The sequence below is a fragment of the Glarea lozoyensis genome (assembly GCF_000409485.1).
Source record: "Glarea lozoyensis ATCC 20868 chromosome Unknown GLAREA2, whole genome shotgun sequence".
NCBI classification, from domain to species: Eukaryota; Fungi; Ascomycota; class Leotiomycetes; order Helotiales; family Helotiaceae; genus Glarea; species Glarea lozoyensis.
The window spans coordinates 119,445-143,244 of record NW_007360994.1 but is presented as its reverse complement, the minus strand read 5'-3'; the positions used below and the strand labels follow the sequence as shown (position 1 = coordinate 143,244).

At 45.3% G+C, this 23,800-nt stretch overlaps 9 protein-coding genes across 9 annotated transcripts; 5 read left to right on the top strand and 4 right to left on the bottom strand.

Moving 5' to 3' along the window:
* Window positions 1–227: 227 nt before the first annotated feature.
* Window positions 228–1,799, bottom strand: GLAREA_03358 (Zn2/Cys6 DNA-binding protein; the record flags this gene model as incomplete). The annotated part of the gene is made up of 1 exon (XM_008083611.1): window positions 228–1,799. The coding sequence occupies one exon, from the start codon at window positions 1,797–1,799 to the stop codon at window positions 228–230; it is 1,572 nt and encodes a 523-aa protein (XP_008081802.1).
* An 853-nt stretch (window positions 1,800–2,652) lies between these two features.
* Window positions 2,653–4,579, top strand: GLAREA_03357 (Cytochrome P450; the record flags this gene model as incomplete). Its single annotated transcript, XM_008083610.1, has 8 exons — window positions 2,653–2,715; window positions 2,772–2,884; window positions 2,937–2,986; window positions 3,042–3,101; window positions 3,168–3,421; window positions 3,478–3,550; window positions 3,612–4,174; window positions 4,232–4,579. 8 exons carry the CDS (start codon window positions 2,653–2,655, stop codon window positions 4,577–4,579), a joined length of 1,524 nt encoding a protein of 507 aa, XP_008081801.1.
* A 715-nt stretch (window positions 4,580–5,294) lies between these two features.
* GLAREA_03356 (MFS general substrate transporter) lies at window positions 5,295–7,222 on the top strand (the record flags this gene model as incomplete). The annotated part of the gene is made up of 4 exons (XM_008083609.1): window positions 5,295–5,530; window positions 5,775–5,866; window positions 5,934–6,089; window positions 6,150–7,222. The coding sequence occupies 4 exons, from the start codon at window positions 5,295–5,297 to the stop codon at window positions 7,220–7,222; spliced, it is 1,557 nt and encodes a 518-aa protein (XP_008081800.1).
* Window positions 7,223–8,233: 1,011 nt separating this feature from the next.
* On the top strand, window positions 8,234–8,503 carry GLAREA_03355 (uncharacterized protein; the record flags this gene model as incomplete). The annotated part of the gene is made up of 1 exon (XM_008083608.1): window positions 8,234–8,503. The coding sequence occupies one exon, from the start codon at window positions 8,234–8,236 to the stop codon at window positions 8,501–8,503; it is 270 nt and encodes an 89-aa protein (XP_008081799.1).
* Window positions 8,504–9,535: 1,032 nt separating this feature from the next.
* Window positions 9,536–11,778, bottom strand: GLAREA_03354 (Metallo-dependent phosphatase; the record flags this gene model as incomplete). Its single annotated transcript, XM_008083607.1, has 5 exons — window positions 9,536–10,266; window positions 10,338–10,664; window positions 10,721–11,104; window positions 11,168–11,393; window positions 11,533–11,778. 5 exons carry the CDS (start codon window positions 11,776–11,778, stop codon window positions 9,536–9,538), a joined length of 1,914 nt encoding a protein of 637 aa, XP_008081798.1.
* Window positions 11,779–13,417: 1,639 nt separating this feature from the next.
* On the top strand, window positions 13,418–15,546 carry GLAREA_03353 (uncharacterized protein; the record flags this gene model as incomplete). The annotated part of the gene is made up of 5 exons (XM_008083606.1): window positions 13,418–13,681; window positions 13,850–13,923; window positions 13,977–14,423; window positions 14,489–14,904; window positions 15,506–15,546. 5 exons carry the CDS (start codon window positions 13,418–13,420, stop codon window positions 15,544–15,546), a joined length of 1,242 nt encoding a protein of 413 aa, XP_008081797.1.
* Window positions 15,547–16,470: 924 nt separating this feature from the next.
* On the top strand, window positions 16,471–17,741 carry GLAREA_03352 (uncharacterized protein; the record flags this gene model as incomplete). The annotated part of the gene is made up of 3 exons (XM_008083605.1): window positions 16,471–16,552; window positions 16,619–17,212; window positions 17,269–17,741. 3 exons carry the CDS (start codon window positions 16,471–16,473, stop codon window positions 17,739–17,741), a joined length of 1,149 nt encoding a protein of 382 aa, XP_008081796.1.
* A 266-nt stretch (window positions 17,742–18,007) lies between these two features.
* Window positions 18,008–19,122, bottom strand: GLAREA_03351 (t-snare protein; the record flags this gene model as incomplete). The annotated part of the gene is made up of 3 exons (XM_008083604.1): window positions 18,008–18,352; window positions 18,406–18,957; window positions 19,033–19,122. The coding sequence occupies 3 exons, from the start codon at window positions 19,120–19,122 to the stop codon at window positions 18,008–18,010; spliced, it is 987 nt and encodes a 328-aa protein (XP_008081795.1).
* Window positions 19,123–21,172: 2,050 nt separating this feature from the next.
* Window positions 21,173–22,528, bottom strand: GLAREA_03350 (NAD(P)-linked oxidoreductase; the record flags this gene model as incomplete). Its single annotated transcript, XM_008083603.1, has 5 exons — window positions 21,173–21,715; window positions 21,790–21,874; window positions 21,928–21,983; window positions 22,041–22,160; window positions 22,286–22,528. 5 exons carry the CDS (start codon window positions 22,526–22,528, stop codon window positions 21,173–21,175), a joined length of 1,047 nt encoding a protein of 348 aa, XP_008081794.1.
* Between the last annotated feature and the right edge of the window lie 1,272 nt (window positions 22,529–23,800).

The window sequence follows — 23,800 nt, the reverse complement described above, 5'->3', positions numbered from 1 at the left end:
GTTTTAAATTCTTCGTGGCAGTACCATCCACATACTTGATCCACATCCTTCATATTTGATGCAGCTCTGTGCTTGCTTGGCCCCTGTTTGGTTCGAGGTTTTAACTTTACCAGCCCTTCCGGATTCATGAGGCCCGATTGCCACGACCATCCGCCAGAGTTGTTTCCCAAAGCAGATTCGAACATATCGCAGCTGGACTGCTGGGACCGTAGAGAAACTCATTTATTCTACGGAGCTATACGGCTACATAGAAGGTGTTTGGATTGCTCTATATCTCTTCGTAATGATAGAATCCCTCCTCTCTCTTGCTCTGGCGACAAGTCATTCTCTTTCTGGATGACTGAAATTGCAAATTTAAAGAAGACTTCGTCTCTGAGCAAGCCACGTGGATCATCTTCACGAGTTCCCAAACGGAACTCTGACGGAAGTCCAAGGAGAATCTCGATCCTCTCAAACATGTTGGTAACGAGTTGGATTATCATGGATGCCTGAAGATTACCAGATTCTGTGCTCTCAGTGTCAATTGATTGCGACTGTACGCCATCTCCGAGAAACTTACCAAGAGGGAAGTTACTAAAGCCACACAATCTTGGTAGCGGAATGATAGTGCGTTCCTCACTTTCAGAGACAAAATGTAGATAATGTTCTATGTGTCTGAAAAGAGCCACATGAAGTTTCAAAAGGTGTATATAACAAACGAGAACTAGGAGCAGCGTAGAGCTATCAGGTTTGGTATTATCCAACCTCGTGTCATTGGATGGAGCTGACGGGGTATAAGTACTCGAAGAACCATCATATGGTACCTCCAGTGTATCTGTATGCGTACCCAAGTAGCCACTGTAGTGCATAGAGAGCCTCAGTGCATCAGAACTCGAAGATCGTGGAGATCGAGGGACACCTGCGATGGTGCTCAAAATCTCTAAATACAAGCGAGTACTATTTAGAATGTCCTCTAGGGGAGTTATCGATGAATCACTCGATTGTGTACAATCTGGTACTATGAGAGTCTTCATATTGACGTGAGGTAATGCCATCCGCTTTAGCTGTTTCACCAAGTTGAGGTTCATTGTGGACAACTCTTCCGTGGATGTATTGGGATGGGTCTCGTCGCGATCAACGGCACAATCTTGGAGCTCCGAAGCCAGTGTACTTAAGTCTGGATGTCCCCAGTCCTCGAATTGCTCGAGCCGCTCTTCAATGCCGAGCTGTGGAGGAGCTGTTGTGGATGGTAATCGAGACCCAGCCTCCTGGGAGATGATGTGACCCAACGCATCATTGTCAGTAGCATTAAAGCTGGGGCTCCCTGGTGCTGCGTCGCTTATCATATTCCATTCCTGCGACGTGAGGTTTGAGAATATGGCGCTTGACCTTATATTGCTTTCCGCAACATTGTTGTGATTGTTCGAGATAGTAGCTGCGGACAGGTCTGTAGGAGCCCAGTCTTGATATTCAAAGTCACTGCCAGCAACTATAGCCGAAGAACAGTTCGTGATTGATATTGAGGAATCACCTAAGTCTCGTAGGGTAGACTGCGCGACGCAGGGCCGAGAGCTGGACAGTCGTCGCCGCTTTCCAGACAGCGCTGGACTATCACGTTCTTGATCTTGAGCAAACATGTTACGCATATGGTATATCGGGCTTGTGATGCATTGCGCGTCTGCTTTGGCACAACGGTCGCAGCGCTCATTGTGATCTAACTTCTTGCGCACACGAAGACATCGTAGTTTCTGTCCTCTGCAGCGATCACAGGCAGAGCGTCGTGACGATACCCCTGATATTGTTGAAGGTTCGGTAGCCATTTGGTACAATGTACAGTGTCACAGGCGTGGTTTACTTGGTTTCTCTCTGACTTTTACCGACGTTCGTAGACATGGACACATATCTGCGCATAAGCTGGTAATTTACCCACACCCTATTGGCACAGTTCGCCTTCGGTTGGTTGTCCCGTTGGCTTCCGGTTGGCGTCAGTGATACCTCCACTAAATGGAACTATTCATAGCTGAAACCCATAAGCTTTTGGTTTTTGGATTTTCAAAAGAAGCAAGCGGACCATTTATCTGGATTTACCTCAAGCCGGATGCATGACCATGAAGGTTTGGCTTTCGTCCCGGCTCCAGCTATGAAAGAGATAAGACGTAGCGGCTTCTCGGGTAACTAAGAGAATGGAGGTAACTCCAACGACAAGTAGACAAATTAATAGTCGCATCACCTAGCTTGAACTAGAGATGCTGTTATGGGGTTGATTGTTCGGCGGGAGCCCTAGAATCACCAACTGTGATTTCCAACGCCCCAGAAGCCATTCTTCCCAACACACATTAAGACGATAGTTTGGGGACTTAGCCAGCTCCATATTAAGCATTTGTATTTATATCTCTGGTGGAACGAACAACAATCAGCACGTATTGTAAAGGTAGGAGAATGTAGGGGATAAAGTCTCTTCAAATATAATTGGAACACGCTGACGGCTTGAAAGGGAGCACCGATGCCGAGTTCGAATTAGGCAATTTGAGCCCGAATCGTAGAGACAAAAGATCTTGGTCTCAATGATTTTAATACTGAACAATCTGAGATCCCAGGATTCACTCTATCTCTTACTCTCCTGTACATCTATCTGCAATTCAAGAAAGAATAACCAGAAAGACTCTATTCAGTATGGTTATACTCGACATATCCTCATTTACATGGACACAATGGGCATGGGTTTTCGCAACTGTTGTATGCTTTTCTGTGATTTTATCGAGGAGTTTCCTTTAACTTATCATCATCTATAGCTAGCGTCCTATCTTGCGAGCAGTTGCATCTACCTCCTCTACTTTCACCCTGCATCCAAGTTTCCTGGACCGAAACTCGCAGCGGTTTCCTATGTCACGTATTGTTCTCACTGGTTAGTGAAAAGTTTACGATGCTATAATCTTAGTGGGAGTTGACACGTATAGGATACGGGGACGGTATCCATGGTTTTTGGAGGAAATGCTGCATGAATATGGTGCGCTTCTTACAATTTCCTTACTCCTGCCCCACCCGGGCTGACAACCACAAAGGAGATGCAGTGCGTATAGGACCAAATGAAGTCGCATTTTTTACGCCACAAGCTGCAGAGGGTCAGTGTTCTCAACCCATATTCAGTTCACTAAAAAATTGTGTCACAATTTCGCTAAATCTTGCAGATATCTATGGTGCCGCCATCAAAGGTCAAGAACTGTTCCTGAAAACCGACTTGATGAATTTCGGTACTGGTGATCTGGGCTACATATGGGAGAATGATCCTGTCAAACGCAAGGCAGCAGCGAAGAAAATCTTGCCAGCGCTGAGTACGAAAGCGATCCGAAACATGGAGCCAACTATTCACTTCTACCTCGACCTTTTCATATCCAAGATGAAAGACCATGGTACTAATCCTGAAGGCTGTCTCATGAGCGACGTAAGTAGTCAACATAATTTAATGTATTATTTGGGCTCTGATACATGTTCTTGTAGTGGCTGCTTTGGTTAGCTACCGACATGGCAGCAGATCTAACATACAACCGAGAGTTTCATCATATGAGGGACGGTAAGTGACTTCACTGGCAATCGTTCTCGACTGAAATTACCTACTAACACATTGTTGAAAGGCAAAGGTTCAGACTTCCTCGAGACACTTCGCGGTACCAGTTTTGTCGGGATATTAATGCAGCTCTCAAAGAAAATACCCATGATCAAACTCATTACACCTTTCTTCATCCCACTTAAGGTGTTACGAAATGTTCCAGCATCATTCCGAGCAAACAGTGCAGAGGTAAAATCGCGAATTGAAAAACGGGGGAACACTGCACACCCAGATTTCATGGACTTCATGATTGCTCCAGATGGGCCATCTCCTATGACCAAGAAGGAGCTCACCCATATTGAACAAGTGGCATTACAGATGTTTATCGCGGGTTTTGATCCCGTGCAGATTACGTTTTATGCTTTCATTTTCCTTCTACTTAAAAATCCTCAGGTATGCACCACATTAACGAAGGAGATAAGAGACTCATTCAAGAGCTATGAGGAAATAACTCCACAAGCCTTACTAAGTCTCAAGTATCTGGCTGCTTTTATCTCTGAAACCTTGCGAGTGTACTTACCAGCTTCTACTGGCAGCCCTCGTGTTAGTCCAGGTGCCATTGTAGACGGAGTATATGTAGCCAAAGGGGTAAGTTTTGCAACTACCTAGTGAGAATCTTCAGATTCTCAGCTGATTGCGTAATAGATTGTCTGTCAACTCAGCACATTCACAGCACAACGTCACGAGCGTTGGTTTCGTGACCCCTTAGAATTCCATCCCGAGCGCTGGCTGCCACAAGAACATCCACTATATGACGAAAAGTATGCCGACGACAATCTCAAGGCTGCTTTTCCATTTGGTCTTGGCCCACGACAGTGCCCTGGTAAAGAGATTGCGTGGGTTCAATGTAGATTGTTCCTTGGAAAGCTGCTTTGGTCGTTCGATCTAGAAGGAGTCTCCGGGCATGAGAAGTATTTCGATAAAGACTTTAAAGCATACCTTATGTGGGAGCGTCCAGAGTTGTGGGTGCGGTTTTTGCCTGCCAGGGATTGATTGTCTTCAACCTAGCGGTGCTATGCTGGGTGCATGGATGTCATGAGTACTCAGTGCGATGGAATGTCGAAAGTAAAATGATGGGAACAGATTTGGAGGAAACCCTTTTTAGAATGTGGATTCAGAAATTTTCGGTATCTGCCACGTACTCGAATGAAGAAATTGATCGCAATCTCAAAAGGATCAAAGTTTCAGGACTTAGTGTTGTAAAAGCTGTTGAAGTCACTCCAATGCACAAGGGGGACAGACGCAAGAAAGAAAACTCCACAGTTGAGCAATACGACTCATGATCTTCGACTCCGCGTTTCCAGTTTCCAGGTTCCAGTTTCCTTGGAAGTAATCCGGCCAGAGTTCGGTGTCGGAGTGGTTTTGCCTATTTGGGACATGCAGTTGGAAATGAGTAGCACCGAGAACCCATACATCACAAACATACAACGGCGACTGTATCTACATAAGTAGATATTTAACACTTTCAATTTTGCACAGGAAACCAAATTCCATTCCTTTTATACAAAAGTCAAAGATTTGATCTTCTTCCTTTTACATCTTCTCCTCGCTTAATTCAGGGGTATTGAAGCTGATCTTGATTCGTACTCAACCCTCCCGCATCACTCCTAGTTGTTTCCTACAACGAAAAGAAACGTCTTGTTCGCAATCCCTAGAAAGACATTATTACTTGCACCGAATTTGTATCTCGAATGACGTTTGGTTCGTCATGTCATCTTCAGCAACAAAAGATATCCCTGTGGAAATGGAAACAGCCACTTCAGTGACTTCAGATGGCTTTGAACGCGGTTTCCGCTTCTGGATCGTTATTGCAGGTCTGGCTATCTCAACTCTGCTAGCTTCGCTCGAACATACGGTCGTGACGACTCCGGCACCTTACATTCTAAAGGATCTGGACATGAAGGAGAATTACATTCGGGTCACGAATGCTTTCTTCGTTTGCAGGTTGGTTTTTTATAACTATTCATATGAGTAAGATTATAGTAATATACACCCCTTCGCTCGTTATTTCGAATTTTTGCACAACTAAAGTTAACGACGTCCTCTGTGGGTTTAGCTTTAAACATAAAATTAAAATAGCTAACCGCCTGTACATCACAGCACTTACACCTTTATTCGGCCAGTTGTGTAATATCTTTGGACGTCGATAGATAGTCCTGCTCATTATTGCCATTTTCACGCTTGGCAGTGGCCTTTGTGGAGGCGCAACGATCGGTGAAATGTTGATAGCAGGTCGGGCAATACAAGGCGCAGGGTTTGGAGGCATTGTTCTAACTGTCAGTGAGTGTCCTCTTACTCTAATTTCACCATAAGATTTCAGACACGTTTCCAACCTTTCTGGCTATAGATATCATCGTTTCGGATATATGTCCTGTGCGAAAGCGAGGCCAATACATGGCCATGATTCTAGCTGTATTTGGAGTTGGTGTAGCTCTTGGACCCTTTGTGGGTGGCAGCATTGCAGAATACTCGAGTTGGCGACTAGTATTTTACATCAATATTCGTACGTGGTCACATTCTCCAAATCCGCCTTCATACATATTGCTTATCAACTCTCCCTTAGCAATCGGCGGCGTTTCCTTCATCGTCATGTTTATCTTCCTCCATGTCAAATACAAAGATGAAACTTCATTCACCACCAAGCTCAGGCGCATCGATATTGTGGGCAACACGATACTCATGACCGGTACCGTGGCTATACTATACGCTTTGACTTACGCTGGAACGACATTCGCATGGTCATCTTGGCACACGCTCGTTCCTCTATCATTGGGATTTCTAAGTTTTGGCTTGTTCGTTGTTTTCGAGGCCAGTGGTATCGCAGTCGAGCCGGTCCTTCCGTTAAGGTTGTTCAGTGATCGAACCTCAATTATCGTCCTCATAAACACATTTCTCAACTCCACTATTTATTTTTGGTATCTGTACTTCATTCCGGTCTATTTTCAGGCTGTCAAGTTGTATTCGCCAAGCCGAGCGGGTTACTCTTTACTCCCACAGGCGTTGGCAGGCCTACCAGGGGCGATCTTAGCCGCCGTATCATTGAGCAAGTGGGGTAAATTCAAAGTGATTCATCTGGTTGGATTTGGACTCTCCACCATGGGAATGGGTTTGTTGTCGATGTCGAACAAACATACTTCGATATCTGAGTGGGCGGTGTTTCAAATGATAGTTGCACTTGGCATTGGAGTTATCATCGACACACTTTTACCTGCATTTCAAGCTCCAGTGTCTGAAGCAGATCAAGCTGCTGCGACTTCGGCTTGGAGTTTTATACGCGCTTTTGGAGCTATTTGGGGTGTTGCAATCCCCGCTGTTATTTTCAATAACCGTATCAACGAGAATCTACATCTAGTATCAAATTTATCGGCAAGAAAGCTACTGAAAGATGGTGGTGCTTATGAGCAAGCGTCAGCAGTGTTTGTCCAACAATTCTCTGTGGAGGTACAAGATGAGATGCGAGAGCTATACGCATTAGCTCTAGATCGCCTGTTTTGGATTGGAGCAATCTTTGCCGGATTAGGATTCTTGCTGGTTCTGATAGAGCGCGACGTGCCCCTTAGAAAAACGCTTGAAACAGAATTTGGACTTGAAAGCAATAACCAAACTGCGGGCAGTTGCGATGAGAAGGGCAAATGAAATATTATGGAAGTCGGTACTGAGGAATAAAGTGTCGTGTTTTCGTTGTGGTAAAGTAATAAGCGTTTGATTTCGTTTCAATACATTTTTGATGTTAGTACTGCCACTTTTTGAGAATGCCAAAATCAGCTACTGCACCTGACGTACAATTTTCTGCTAGTCTTTTTGCGTTGGAGGATTTGACAGAGACCGGGTCGCATTCATTTTGAAGTGATTGCTGTTTACCACATCTCTTTTGATTTCTACTGTGGTGTATCTTTTGAATTTCGGACTCTCATACTTAAGGTTGGAGGCATTCCAACTGCAGATAAGAATACGAATAGGGTTCGAAAGAAAATCAAACTCGAACGAGTCCCAAAAAGTATCTCGCGGATACGTATCTCGTCAGAGGCTTCACGGAATAAACCATTTTACTTAGAAATCTTCTCGACAACGGCTCTTTTCTCTCGACGAAGTGACCACGAAAGCTTGCAAGTCCTCGAGTTTACCAGCATAATTTGAAGTTGAACATTTTCTGGGGCCAAAAAGTGGATAGTATTCTGATGTTGGTGGCGCAGGTGATGAAGCATTGTCATTTGCTAGATTTCTCAGCATGCAAACGATCGCCCGATCACATGAATCTTACTCGCATTGCATCTGACATTGCGGCGTAAAATTCAAGGATTGGAAGAGCCGTTGTCTGATGAACGACAAATGCTTGCAAACGGGCTGTTGGAATATGTTTGTTGACGATACACGACCTTATCAATTCTATAGTTCCAAAAGCCTGTACCACCAGAGCATCCATCCATATCAAGCCACGCATTTGAGGTAACTGAAAGACTTATTATTATCGCCTTGTGAGTAACATCTACATTAACTGGTTCACGAGGCCTCTTGAGTCCCATCTCAGCATCAGCAATTCTCTTAAACGCTAACATACGTAGACAATCCCACCAATCAATTTATAAACCCACCTTACGATCATATATAACACAGCATACAACTCCCAACGACCCTATGAACTGAAAGATGGTTCAAAGAAACGCTGTTATAGCAATAATCGTGGTCCTCCTCCTCTTCGTCACCATCCTCATAATCTGGTTCTTCTACCGGCTCTCTCACGTCGCAAAACGAGAGGCTCGTCATCCCTACAGCAGCTCAGGATCTTCTAGCTTGACTTCTGTCTCTGTTATCTCTGTACATGTCGTCCGCAATGGCCAACCACCTCCTCCACCCGGCTTTGGTGGGATGAGACCACCACCACGACCGCCAATTGTGAATATGGGGCGGGGACGTTAACAGATGTTGAAATCTGGAGAGAAGCAACAGTTGAGGTATGTATTATGGGACTTTGGGCTTGGTTGGTTCAAATTTTGGCATGGGATTTGGGTCCGGTGGGCGGATTTGTGAGTTATAGGCGAATTATGGTTATGGCTGGGGGAAAACCTATGTATTTTGTTTGAGGCGGCAACACAGTACCTAGAAACAACCTCAGAACGAACGATGTAAGCTTAGCAGAATACAGCTCAAGATTGAAGTGCTGAATAATGATAATCACGATCCTGACGCATCTCGTCACCCAACTTCATACGCAGCACTCCGTCTTTCCACAATTTGCTTGCTTTTATATACACATTTTTTTACCACAACTGCACCAACCACAGCCCTCGTAGCTCAATGGTAGAGCGCGTCACTAGTAATGAGATGACGAGGTCGCCAGTTCAATTCTGGTCGAGGGCTTTGAGAAATGTATTTCTCTGTTTCTTTTTTTTCTCGATTTTTCCCCCCTGCGGCGGATTCGAAATTTGTCGACCACGGCTTTTTGAATCAATAAAGAACGCTCGTATAAGCTGCTATATAGATATCTTTTCCGTAGTTATTACTTTGATAAGGAAAATGTTTCATTGGAGGCAGATCATAAGTTGGAAGGAGACGAAAACGGCTTGCATCCGCTTTTTGCTATTAGAACAGCGTTCTAAACTACAACAGTAGGTGAGGTCGAAAACATAACTTTTATAAAGCAGATAGAACTTACAAGTCACTCAAGTCATTATGAGAGAACGAGGAGAACCACAATATCAAAACGATTCAACATTACCCGAACCACCACTTGGTGGTTTACACTTTATTTTTGGCGTCACATACTGATTTATTAACCGCTGCGTGTCATATAACGCCTGGAACAAACAGTGAGACCACGTGAAACAGATCTTTCCATTGTCATGCTGAATTGGTATATAAGATGAGCTTAGAGATGAAATACCCAAATGGAGAATAACTTGCTTACGCCGAGGCATCACTAATACTAGCTTGTCCTTTATCAGCGATAATTTAGCTACGCAAAGTCGAGTTACCGGCTGTCGAGTTCAGCTGGGGTCCATAGATGAACCGCCTTCCCGTAGCAGTGTCGTTTGTTGCATTCGTCCCCTTTACAATTCCGAATTTTAAACTTCCACTCTCCACACTTCCACCCGCAACCACGCCATCGGTCCTCATCAACTTATTCTCCCCACTCAACACGGTGAAGTTCGCAAGAGAAATCTCGTATCCATTTCTTGTTGTAATATTTGGCATACCGAAGAAGGAAGCATGAACGGCTTCGTGAGAAATGCTCATCTCGAAGTAACCGCGATAGTAGAGGTCTTGCCACTGAAGTTCCGGATTCATTGATTGAACGATGGAGGAGTAAGTGTTTGCGGACTTCAAAGTAATGTTTTGACCGAAAGGACAAGGTGAAGATACTGCTGAGCCGGCAAACTCTACGCCGATTGATCCGTCACCTGTTTTTGAGTCGTATGGATGTGTGTCGAGCCACACAAGATCGGAAACCCATGAAGCATGGCTGTCTCCGGCTAGGAAAATTGTGTTGTCAATCTTGTTGTCGTACAGGGTTGCGAGTGTACGGTTACGATTGCTTTGATAGCCATCCCATGCATCGTAATTAACAGGATTTTCAGGACCGTAAGCTGCCGACAAATTGACCCTGGAGAATATGACTTGATTACCTATAATTCTCCAGGCTGCTCCTCGCTTAGAGGACTCGATAAGGCGGTTATAGAACCCTAAAAGCGTCCCCGTCAGCTTTACTTGGTGAGAGAAAGGCGTTTTGCTGGACTTCAGCTGATGAGCTCACAGTTTTCTTGCCGAGGTCCCATCAGGGATCGTGAAGCATCGTTGGATATCTCATGAACATAATCCGTGTTCCAGTACAAATCGGTAATAGAACGATCATATTGACGAGTATCCAACATTATCAAATCCATCAGGTCTCCAATCTCAAAATTGCGCCAAATTCTGAGATTGTCGTCCATTTCCACTTGTCGAATTGGCATCCACTCAAAGTAGGCTCGTACAGCGTTCATCTTACGTTGGTCAACAGAGACACCACCATCTTTGATAAAAGAATCTTCGGTGTTGTTGAGCTCCGCTGAACCATCGCGCCATGTATTATCTGCGACCTCTGAATAGGTTCATTAGTCGCGGCTTTCAAGAAATCTCAGACATTACCACACTTACCATGATCATCCCAGACCGGAATCCATGGATATTGCTGGTGAGATAGCACCAAATCAAGATCCGTACGATAGGTGGCAAGTCTTTTGCGGTAATCGTAAAGTGTGTAAATCTGCCTGTTCGGTAGTGGAATCCGCCCTAACGAGTTGCCCCAGCCATATTCGCCGTTGGCATATTCGTAGATATAGTCACCAAGATGGATAACATAATCGACAGAATCTTTTCGAGCAGAGTTTCCGAAAGCATTGAAGAATCCGAAAGGATAGTTGCTACATGAATACACAGCAACCTTAACTTCCGTGTTTACCTTGTCTCCTTTGCTTGGAATGGTTTTCGTGCGGCCGACAGGACTGGTGTTATTAGAGTTGCAAATATTGAATTGATAGTCTGTGAAGCTGTCAGTTGGGATTCTGAGATAGCCCAGGATGCGTATTGCGACCGAGTTCTTACAATACCGAGTGTACGGAGTCAAGTTTTTCGCTTCAACTTTGACAGTGAAGTCAATGTCGGAAGAGGTGTAAACCGTGCCATGATCGGCAACGCAGTCAAAATCCTCGTCGGTCGATACTTTATAGTCAACGCAAATCGGTGCTTTACTTGCTAGCACGTACTCGTCGGTCTCGTGGCTGAAGAGTGGCACAAAACCAGAGACGGTAATGTTTGATTTGTCATTTTCCTATTAGAATCATGATTAGCTCGTCATATCCTCACTTCTAACTGCCGGCATAGAATATCATTTGAACTGGCAACAAAGTGTGACAAATACAAGACATTGTCTTCTATAATCGTCAGGCCAACAAATGACCAACACTTACTGAAGTAGGAGCCGCTCGAGTCCATAAAATGACACTTGTGTCATATGGATCTCCACTTGCAACGCCGTGAGTAAAATTCAGTTGAGCCGGATTCCATGGCGCTGTAGGTGTGTTTCTCGCAGCTACCTTACGGATTGAAACTCCAAGTGATGGATGGTGGTGAGAAGGACTCCTATAATTTAAGTTGCCTGCAAAAGAAGCGAATGTGGCTGTTGCCAGCGACAAAAATGTGAGCTCTTGAAACATAGCTCTTGATATTGTTCCTGAAACCGTCTCACTCAGAGAAAGTTCAGTTAAAAGCTTCGGAAGAGGAAAATATCATGAGGCGAGGCTGGAGTTTTGAAGCTGCCGTCGTTGATCTTTTCCAAGCTCTCATGCAGTGGTTACATCATGCCATAGTGCCTACCGGGTCTTATGCACAACCTAGCAGTTCTGGGTTCGTACAGCATCTGAAAGAGCTGCCATGTTGTTATCGTGTACCTGGTCCACTGCAGAATTGGGAAGCTCGATCTGCCTCTCTTACCACACGCCGAGACCCTGACATTTCATTGGACTGGATGTCGAGACAAGCATGGCAAATATACCAGGGCCACCATGATGGTTCCTGGCGAAAGCTGTTTCTTGCAGTAGTTCACTTGGCAATCTTTCAGAAAACATGAAAAAATAATTTAAAATGTAAAATCCGGCGTTGCGGGGTAGAATCTTCAGGTGGGGGTCTGATAGATGTTACGCGTGGGCTAAAGACCAGACTTCATTGGCTATCACCCAACCTTGCTTTCAGAGCCTCGGCCCTTAAGTACAACCCGGTGTACAACCGCACTACCTGGACACAATTAGAAGAAATATCTAATAAACAAGATCGGAACTGCACGGTATCCGCTCAACCATCTCAAACGAGTTGGGGAAATTGCTGTATGTATTAAATCTTAGGTAGAAATTGACTAACTTTGAACATGTGACATCGACGCAGAATACTATTCACACTTCTCCTCTTAAGACGGATTTATACTTTTGTGCTTCTTGTTGACTGGTGTTCCGAGTGAGCTGGAAAATAATTATTCAGGCCCAAGTGGTCTTCAAGCTAGTTGTCCAGAATCCTTCATCTTATTCTTTCTTGCTGAATCTTGGTCCGAAAGGGCAAGGTGGTGCTATGTTATTCATACAAGTGTATAGTCAGATCGTGAGTACACGATTAAATTCATCTTTCCAGGAATTTCACTATTTACATTCGGAATGGCATTTGAATTATTGCATTCCCAATGTGCACTGTAGTATAGACTACATTCCTTACAAATGTAGGTGATTTCATGGTTAGATTTCGCGAAGCCAGTAACTCATGTATTTGCTTCCTCACGATTTTGTAGCGCAATCACCGCCAGTCGACATGACGCCGGGAAAGGCAAGTTGCGTAGAGCCGGTAATTGGAAATCAGATTAATCATGGAGGGGTATTGTTTCTGTCTAAGGTCAGCCAGTTCTTCATATACCGTGATATCAAGTAACTGCCGCCACAATGGATTGAACTGAACCAGGTGATGACTCTAACAATCCCTAGTAACCTCATCCACGTTATTCTGCACGGTATTCTGACCATTAGAACCTCAGCAGATGCTAAGAAATCAACGGCAAGCTGCCTCCCGTATGAATCGCTATTCACTTCTGTGTCCGTTTCTGAGCCGGAGTCTCATTTCCCGCTATTTCATTGGCAATCAACTTTCACCAAGCACATCCAGCAAAGATTCACTCCATGGTGCAGCTGGTCCAAGGTTTATAACCTGCCCAAAATTTTGTTCCTCCTCGAACAAACGTCCAACCCGCAATTATCGGTCTGTGTCAACACTTTTTGAATCGTCCTACACAACGTATCGATTCAAATCAGTTCCGATATGACACTCAACACTCTTGGTCGTTTGGCCATTGACCTTTTGGCAGCTGCTGGTCAGACAACTGCCTTCTTTCGTTTGCCATGCGCCGCGCCAATTGTGATCGAGCGAGCTGACCCCGTTATTTCGCCTGGTCAAGTCTCGAGTCACGTTCACACCATTATGGGTGGGAATGGGTTTGGTTTTGAGATGAACTTTGCATCGACACAGAAGTCCACCTGCTCTTCGTGCACTGTGATCGAGGACAAATCTAATTACTGGGTTCCTGTAAGTAGTCTCTTTCACGCCCCAACGGACACGTTCGCAAAGCACCTCTACACGCACCTTTGAAACGGTAGATAAGCATTCTATTCGAAGGCTTTATGCAGCCTGGAGGTGATAGAGTGCAAACATCACAGTCTCATTGCAGAGGATATGGCTAATCTCTGAATATAGACTCTTTACTACAAGACCAAAGATGGAAAGTTCACCGAGGTCACCCAAACAGGAGGCGCGACAATCTATTATCTGTCAGTTGAGATATTCTTATTCTTCCCGCATCAATACTTACTGAAAATGACAGGCAACGAAGTGATCCCAAGGACCCCGAACCAGGCCTCGTCGCATTTCCTAACGAGTTCCGCATGGTGGCCGGCAATACTTTCCTTCGAAGCTATGCCGACACTGTAGAGGCGAGAGCTATTACCTTTGCCTGTCTAGGTACCAATACCCCAGAAACACACGGCTTGCCTAACATCAAATGTCCGAATGACCTTCGCGCGCAAGTCTTCTTCCCTTCGTGTTGGAACGGAAAAGACTTTGATACCAAAGACCATAAATCTCATGTGGCTTACCCGTCAGGTGTCACAACTGGCCCATGCCCGAAGGAGTTCCCAAAGCGCTTTATCTCGATCTTCTACGAGATTATCTTCAACACGCCCAATTTCGAATGGTACAGCGATCAACAACCATTTGTCCTTTCGAACGGAGATCCAACTGGTTATGGATTCCATACTGACTTCGTTAATGGGTAAGCTCCACCGGATCCTTAATGCCCATTCTTTTGAACTGCAATGGCCAACCTGTGGTCCATAGCTGGAAGGAGGGCGTGCTTCAAAAGGCCATCAATGACTGTACCGACGACTCTGGCGTTATCGAGAAATGCAAGCACTTCAGTTTCGTGACAAATGAAGATGCTCGATCGTGCCGTGTTCCGGCATCCGTAGCTGAGAAAACATCTGGCACAGTTGACACGCTTCCTGGTTGCAACGCAGTGCAGGCTGGTCCGGAGCCTGCCAAACCACTATCTAATTGTGGAGCAACAACCAGCATTAGCAAACCACAGTTCCCATTCACTGACCAAACCAAGACCAAGGGGTTTGCATATATCGGTTGCGGGCTTGACCCAGGCGGACAACCTAGAACTTTGAAGGGCGCAAAAGACGAGCGGAATACCATGACCATCGAGTCGTGTATCGATTTCTGCGTTTCGAAGGGGTTCAATGTCGCCGGTAAGTTTGGCTGAGATAGCCTATCGTTGTCACATACATATCCTTACTTTCTTTCTAGGCGTCGAATACTCAACTCAATGTTTCTGTGACAACGCCTCAAACATTCTCGTAGAGCGCCTTCCAGTCAGTGGTCTCCTTCGAGACTGTTCCTTCCCCTGTGCCGGAAATGCAGGCGAGGTGTGCGGCGGAGGTGGGTTGATCTCCCTCTACCAAAAATGTAACGGTGGTTCGTGTGTAAACTCGCCTTTGACATTCATCAATGGATCCTATGTTCCAGCCAGAACCGCAGCAGGATTCAAGAACTCGAGAGCAAAACTATTTGGAAATTCGAAGTTAGCGTACTAGACATGTGTCTTAGGTCTGGCTTGGCCAACAATTTGGATGCTATAGCTTGGATATTCGATCTTGGAATGTTCTTTTGGGGGCGTTATTGGATTGCATCAGTCGTAGAATCTTGAAGGCAGAAGCCCACAGCTTTGGAGGACTCTGTAGATAACGGATTCTGCTATGAATAATCCATTTCCATTGAATGAAAAGACTTGTACAGGCTGCCGAAACCTTCATAGGAGGTTAGTGTAATATCCTGATCATGTTCTGGAAGGTGATTTCTACCGACCCGCATCAGTCCGTGTTCTCCATTGATGAGAGCACTGTCCCAGCGTAGTAACAGTCTAGAGAGCTGTGTCGATACAATTGAAAGTACATACTTACATGTAATTATAGAAGCGTGAAATCAGGTCCCCATCCATGAATCTGATAAACTCTATGACGGTAAAAATCAATGATATCAGATTATTAGATGAGGCAATGAAGTATAAACAAATCGTTAATGTTACCTCGTACAAGCATACAAATCGGTCGATTTGCAGAGACTCGAGACAGTTTCTCATAAATTAATGAAAAAAATATTAACACGGGTGCTGAGAGATATGGAGGTAAGGCAAGTGTTCCTGCTTTTAAGAACCTTGGAAGCTCGCTAGACCGAATGACTCCTCAAGAACAATCCATGAACCGAATGAGGCCTGACTATTGTGCGACGGAAGCAGTATATTGAATAAAACAGCTTAGCCAAAACAAGCAATCTATCTGTAGAGATCATCATTGAGTCATCGAAATACATCTTGTTTAGGGAAAGTCTTTGCACTCGCGTCTCACAATCCCAGGGCAGGACAAGAGGCACATAAGCTTCAACATAGCCTAGTAAAGGTCTTTAGGTAAACAGAGCACATACGGCGTAGGTAATTGGAGAACTTGATACTCGTCGGGACTTGTTAATAAAAGATGGTGTTGATAGTGAAATGATGGAGTGAGGTTGAAACAACGATGCGATCTGGTCCCTGAGCCCCACCTTGATTTCTCCCGACATCTCGCTTCCAAAAGTTCGTCAGCCTTGCATGCTCCAAGCGCATTGCAAAGCTGTCCTCTTCCTCCACCAAAATAATTCCCAATACCAACCACAAGCCTTTCGAGGCACGATACACGAGTTCGCAATTGCGCATACGTCTACTCGAATGAATTGATGTAGATTTAGGAGCAAGTAACAAAGGATACCCCGACGAGGAGAGGATGAACGGTTTCTCAGAACACGGGCTGGACGAGGATGCCTTTGGCGAAAAGGGCAACCTCGTCTCGGCTTTTGATGCATTTCGTAAGTTGGCAATTGGACTGCAATGGGCATTTGAGAGAATAGCGGCCTAACAGATTGTGTTTCCAGCAAAATCAAAACCTCAATATGTGACCAGGACATCAGGTGGAGGGAAATGGACGGTAGCGATGCTCCTCGTCTCCTCCATTCTTATATTCAGCGAATTTACACGATGGTGGCGCGGTTACGAAAACCACACGGTCGCAGTAGAGAAAGGAGTTGGACACAACATGCAGATCAATCTAGACATAGTCCTGAAAATGGCGTGTTCAGATATCCATATCAACGTTCAAGACGCAGCGGGCGATCGAATCCTTGCTGCAGAGAAAATGAAACTGGAAATGACGAATTGGTCGCAATGGGTCGACAACAAGGGTATCCACAGTCTTGGGAAAGATGCCCAGGGACGTGTGGTTACCGGCGAGGGGTATCATGATCATGATGAGGGGTTTGGAGAGGAGCATGTGCACGATATTATAGCTGCGGCAGCTAGTTCTGGGAGGAAAGCGAAGTTCTCAAAGACACCGAGACTAAGAGGGAACGTTGGCGACAGCTGTAGGATATACGGGAATCTAGAGGTCAACAAGGTGCAGGGTGATTTCCATCTTACTGCGCGCGGTCATGGATATCAAGAATGGGGCGCAGGACATTTGGATCATACTGGTATGTATACTCGTGGTACAACGAGTTTCTTGTACTCAAACTAATGATTGATATAGCTTTCAACTTCTCCCACATTGTCAACGAGCTTTCATTCGGCGCTTTCTACCCATCCCTCCTCAACCCCCTCGATCGCACTGTCTCCACCACACCAAACCACTTCCACAAATTCCAGTACTTCCTCTCGGTCGTACCAACCGCCTACACCGTCGATAGTAGCAGCCGTTCTGCGCGCGACACGATATTCACCAACCAGTACGCCGTTACAGAACAGTCACATGAGGTTAACGAGCGCTCAGTTCCTGGGATCTTCTTCAAGTATGACATTGAGCCTATGCTTCTGACAGTCGAGGAGAGCCGAGACAGCTTCTTAAGATTCGTAGTTAAAGTTGTGAATGTCTTCAGTGGTGTCTTGGTGGCTGGCCATTGGGGTTTCACGTTGACGGAGTGGGCGGTATCAGCCTTTGGAAAACGGAAGAGGTCTATGAGCGTGGGTGTTCTGACGGGAAAGTCCCATGAGGCATATGATTGAATACCTGTAATTCGTTTTCTTTTTCTGCACAATATCTACGGAGTTTTTAGGTCATTTACAAAAAGAAATATTCGAAACATCGTAAAAACCAGTCTTTTAAAAAAGGAAATCGAAAAGTTGATATTGTGACGAAGCTTTTCGCGCTTGGAATTATTAGGTACAATCCAACCAGCCCTGGCTGTGGCGGTAATTACTATGATGTATTAGTGTTGCAGAACTCCCCCCCAGCCCATATCAAAAAGAAGAACATTGAAGACCCAAAACATCTACTTTCTGTTTGTGAGCGCAACCCCCAATCCAACACCAAGAGCAATTGCGATGATGATAAGAACAACGATGAGCAGGCACCACCACTTATTACGTCTACGTCTTCTAGCGTGCTCGTTGGCTTTGTCGATCTGCTCGTTTCCTTTGTCAACATCCTCCGCGGTTTGGACGGCGTTCTCCTCGGTATGCTCGATGATAGGATCTTGTGCCTCGACGATCTGAGCCATATCGGCGAACATGGCAGCGAGATCGGTGAGTGTTGCTTCGATGCGCTGGAGCTCATTGTGACGGGCGCGAACAGCACCAAGAACAGAAGAGGCTTGGCCGGTACGGTTAGATTTGAGCTGTAGATGTTAGTATACGGGGAAATACATGCAGTAACTCATGTGTCACTTACTGCAGTCTGGAATACACCCTCAGAACCCCAATCGAGTTCACTGGCTTCCCTAACTTCTGACTCCGAGGCTTCAGGATTGACGATCTTGTATTGTCTCGCAATCTGATCACGATAACGTTGGCGGTATCCAACCTCTTCCTGCTGGTAGTCTTTCAACGCCTTCTCGAACTGATCCTTCAACTGCTTCGCCTGGCGCGACTTTACGCTTCTGGTGCCATCTTGTGTCTTGATTGCGTCGGCCTCGAGAAACTTGATTTGATCCCTAATCTGCGTATTCTTGAGCTGCGTCTGCGTAACGAGTCCCTCGAGTTGTGCGGATGAGTTTTGGTCTGCGGATGCGAGTGCGCGTTGGTGGAGCGAGGCGATGTCTTGAATGTTGGCACTCAGAGCTCGAATCTCGGATTTCGCATAGTCAACGCGCGAGAGGAAGTCTTGTTGCGAGAGGACGGAGGAGACATGAGGCGCGGCGGCACCGGGGGTTGCTTGGGAATAATCTGAGGCCTGCGAATAGTTTGACATCTCATGTTGAAGGTTTGGGTTTCCAGTGCCTCCCTATTGTGTATCGCGTCAGCTTCAATTTTTCTCCTGGGAAATTGCATGGCGCGAGGGGTGAAAGGGGAATAATACCTGCTGCGGGTTGTATCCTGCCTCAGCATCGGGACCGTTCTGATATGGGTTTCCCCCGTAGGACGAATAGTTGTTCTGACCGTACGACATGATTGATGCTCAATTGATGTCTGAGGGTCGTGGTGGTAGGAGGTGTTGTTGGGTGGTCTAGAGCTGCGAGAACGAATGACGTTCAAGTTGGCCGGTAAATTAGGATCGCCTAAGAAAGAAAATGAGCAGATACAGTACAGTAATAACCGAGTCCTTTCAACACAACTACAACAAAAGTTCTCAACGGCCCTTTGATTCACGGACAACTTGATGAAAGGAAAGAATGAGATATTTGGTGGAGTGCAAAACTGTTGGTACCAAACCTCGTCTTCACCAAATGTCCGTCGGTTGCCTGCATTACGACGGTAGCCTTATTCAGCAGCTGTTTTCTCAACTCCCGCGCCTCCGAGGGGCTGTGTTTAGGTTGCGCAACAAAAATCGCCATCAACATGCACACTTCCATACTCTTGTAGCTTCTCAGAAGTACGGAGTACCTACATGTCGGCATGATCACAACTCAGATGACGAACGCTTTGAGGCTCAAGACTTCCGATATCTAGCAGTGCAGACGATGTGGAATGTCAGGGGTCGACTGCATGAGGATGGTCACGTGAAACGGCTCTTCGTGCGTCTGTTGTGATGTCTCTCTCAATCGAGAATAGTGAGAATGGCCGTTCCTATGCTGAGTTCAACTCAGAATTTGACGAAAAAAGTAGTATGTTTACTCTGGTCTTTGAACGCTAAGGTTCCGCAAAGTGTTTCTGATAGAGCCCAAAGCAACTCACCATTACAGAAATTATCTCTGCTTTTTGGATATGCTTTATATCTTTCAAGCATGTCTACCATCAGAAATCTCATGGCTTTCTCCGTGGTTTTAGGTAGCATCGTCTGAGCATGTATTTGAGTTTGAGGTGTTTTGCTTGAAAACTACAAGCACTCGAGCAGTGCATACCTTTTTGTAGTACAGGTTATAATGCAGCAAAACAAGGTACATCTAAGTCTGGATAGTCTTTCGAGATACACAAACGGTGCACTTAAAACCCAAAAGATTCGGTTGGCTACTTCCTTCGATACATAGTGTGCGAATCCCTGGGCTTTAGGGAAGTACGGCAACCCTTCTTTTCTCCACCCTACGTTCTTGTACTTCGAACTAAAGAAAAAGGCATAGAGGATACATCATTGACATTTGGTGCCCGAAGGCGACTACCTCTTGCTTATTTGAAATTATAATCCTTGTGCGTTGGGGTCCTCTACATTCGGTGTACTTGGAACCCCCCATACTTCTAAGTTTGTGGTATGATGTATGGACTGCTTAGTAGGGAAGTCTCTGAAGCTAAGGAAATCCTTTCCACAATCTTCTAAGATGGGATTTCTGATCAGCGTACTGAAGTTGGATGTTCTGCTTCATGCAAACATCCGCTCGACATGGTCCCAGGATCTAGATCTTGCCGTTATACCCAGATTCCGGGTCCGTTCTTGGGATGAACCCTAGCTACGAAGCACGTTTCGGCAACCCTCCAAAGTCAAGATCCTGGCACATGCACTGGGTTGTCTCACCGTTACCTGTCAATTGGAAGTTAAAAGACGTAATTCGTTCAGGGTCAAATAGATTACAGAATACAGCAGGCCGCCCGGGCTTCTTCCCCTTGCAAATATGACGCCGATATTTAGATGTATATACAGAAAGCCAATCGCAAACTTGGAATTTAAAATCTAGAATCCATATTAGTGAAAGAAGCACATGCTTGGCATCTCTATGTTCGAGGCACAGTGCCATACACGTTGGTTCCATCGCTAGCTTGATAAAGTCAATCAGTTGGACGGTTGCTCTCCTCCGTTGAAGAGCTTTATTTGATTCGAAGTAGTGCCTGCCCTGTCACTACTTCGAAGTACAATTAAGCACAAGGACCACTCCGGGCTTCACTTCACTGACAGATCTAGTTTCTCCACATACTCAGATAGATCACATAAGTCATCTAGTTGCAACCGGTTGAAAGAAGTTGTGGATAAACTAGTATATCCTGCTTAAGTTCTGGTGCTTCTAATTTGCGTTCTAGGCTGTATATTAGAAAACAAAGTTCAATGACATGTTCTTCCCGCTACTCCCCACTCAAACGTCGAACAGCGCTTTTCTGGTATCGTATGTATACTTCAAGTCGAGATGATAATAGTTTGGCGTATTCTTCTCGGCGATCTTCCACGCTTTGTCGAGTGCTTCAACAACCTCTTCTGGGAGCGGGCCCGCTTCACAACCTTTCAAATTTTGCTTCAGTTGATCGACGGAGCTCACTCCGATGATAATACCATCATTGCCGTCCTTGACGTTCAGTTTTGAGTGATTGGCAACCCATCGAAGAGCCACTTCAACCATCGTAAGACCATGCTTTTCTACAACGGGCTCAACAAGAGCTAGTGCTTCGAATGTGCTATCATTGTAATAGCGTGCTCTGTACATTTTCCCGATCCTGGATGAGTCGGAGAAGCGTCCCTCGCTGGGAATATCTGAGGTCTTGTATTTACCAGAGAATAGTCCACCTGCAATTGGGTTATATACTACTACATCTAGGCCGTAACGCTTGCAAGCGGGTATGAGATCTCGTTCAAGTGATCGTGTGATACAATTGTACATGCCCTGGTAAACAGTCGGTCGGACCTAGAGATATTCAATTCGATCAGCATCTGAGCAAAAAGAGACTTTTGGTTAAATTTCAAGATGGCTTCACGTACCCAGTTGTTGTATTTACAATGCATCACAACTTCAGCCACCTCGAAAGCAGTGAAGTTGCTGAGACCCAGCTGAACAAACTTACCCCTGCAGGCTAAGTTAGCTGCGTCCGGTGCTTCCAAGCAGTTGGGAAAACTCACTGTTTATGGAGCTTGTCAACTGCAGCAAGGGTCTCTTGGAATGGCACTGATCGGTCCTACATTATAATGTCAGTATCATTAGTTCTTTCAGTGTACAAAGTTTGAGTCCATACCGCTGCATGAAGATAGAATATGTCAACACAATCTGTACCAAGCTCCTTCAGACTAGTCTCAAATTCCGCAGTTATGACTTCGGCCTTGTGTTTCCCAGCTGGGGTTGGATACACTTTAGTCTGCGTGGGAGCGCATTAGCGAAATTGTACCCTTAAACATTAAATTCAAATTATATATTTCTGAGCCAAACATCAGATTATATGAACGTCTGAGAGAGGACCAGGTTTAGGATTGTAGATCATACCGCTAGAGTAAGTCCTCTCTCCTTCCAGTGAGCCTTCTTGGTGAAAGCCTCTTGATTGCCATCAACATAAGACCGAGCCGTATCGACTTCGTTGTATCCTTCAGCTTGGAAGTAATCCAGGGCTTCGTTGAATTTGTCCAGGGTAAAAATTCTAGCTCCTGAACCGGCGGCATCCTCTCCTTCGCCGAAGGTCATCAACCCAAGGATAACTCTTGGCTTCCCGGTACCAGTTAGGAGAGACATGCTGGAAGCCTGGAATAGTGGTCCTCTCTTGATTATTCGTGACCAGGAGGTACAGTCAACTGCTAATTTTTTTTTTGGAATCTTGTACAGTCTTGTTCAACAAGTCGGTTGGTGAATACAGAAGAGAGCGCTGAAAGTATTTCAAGGTTGTCTTGCTTCCTATGGTGGGGTAACTTCATTGTTGACGTTTGTAGTTTGATAGTGGGGTTAAGTCCGATACCCGAGATCTCAATTGATCGGATTTACTGGGACTATCCTTACAGCTGGGTGCCTGTTCTACAAGGCATCAACTTGCAATCAATTCTTGTGAGCCTCCGTCCACCTTTTTCACCTTTTTGATATTAAGGTGTTGTGAGCATCATCATGAACGACATGATCGCATCAAAACTAGGCGGAACACCGAACCCGAACTCGAAATCGCAAATCACGTCACATGACTGATCTAATTTATCTATGCTAGGAACCGTACACGGAAACTGTATGATTCGCTGAAATAATGCAAGCACCGAGAAACAACGGTACAACCCCCTTTATGACTTTCAAGAGCATGGGATGGACATTCGCAGAACTTGAAATGGGTTAAAGTACCAGACAACGAGGTGGTTAGCAACACATAACCTCTTTCGACGCACAGTACGGACTTACCTCCGCGCAGTTCTCAAGCCTCTCTAATATTTGATCTGTGGGTTCGTATCCATAATACGAACTCTCCCTAGAACTAATGCAAATCAATAACACGAAGTCAGCCGTGGACCGTGGAGAGATCTTGCAGCAGTATGATGATGCTTCAGAGTATCTTGTTTCCCAAATTTTATGCCTAATTCATATCGATCATGTACGCCACCGCTGTGAGGGTGTTTAGCTCTTCAGGGAGTCAACTTCATAATCCTAGTCTTTATTCTTCAAAATGCTGTTAACCTCTTAAAGACGGGATGTGGTTAAACGTCATATATCTACTGATCCTATTTGACAATGTGGATAGGGAAATGTCTTAACAAAGCTTATCTTTTGAGAAAGCTCGTGTGGAACAATGAAGAGTAAGCTTTTGAGCTAAGTGGATATCAGATGCACTCTACGGGCAAGCCATCCGTCACTGACAGCCTGAAATTCGTACAGTAGATCTAAGATAGCTAACAAAACGCGACTAGACTGATTCGTTTCCGTCTCATGGCGCAAGTCCCTGAACGTCGGCGAAGTCTCAAGATTACAGATGGTCAACGTGTCTACCAATACAGTCACAACAGTTCTTCTTCACAGCCGTCCCGCTCAATT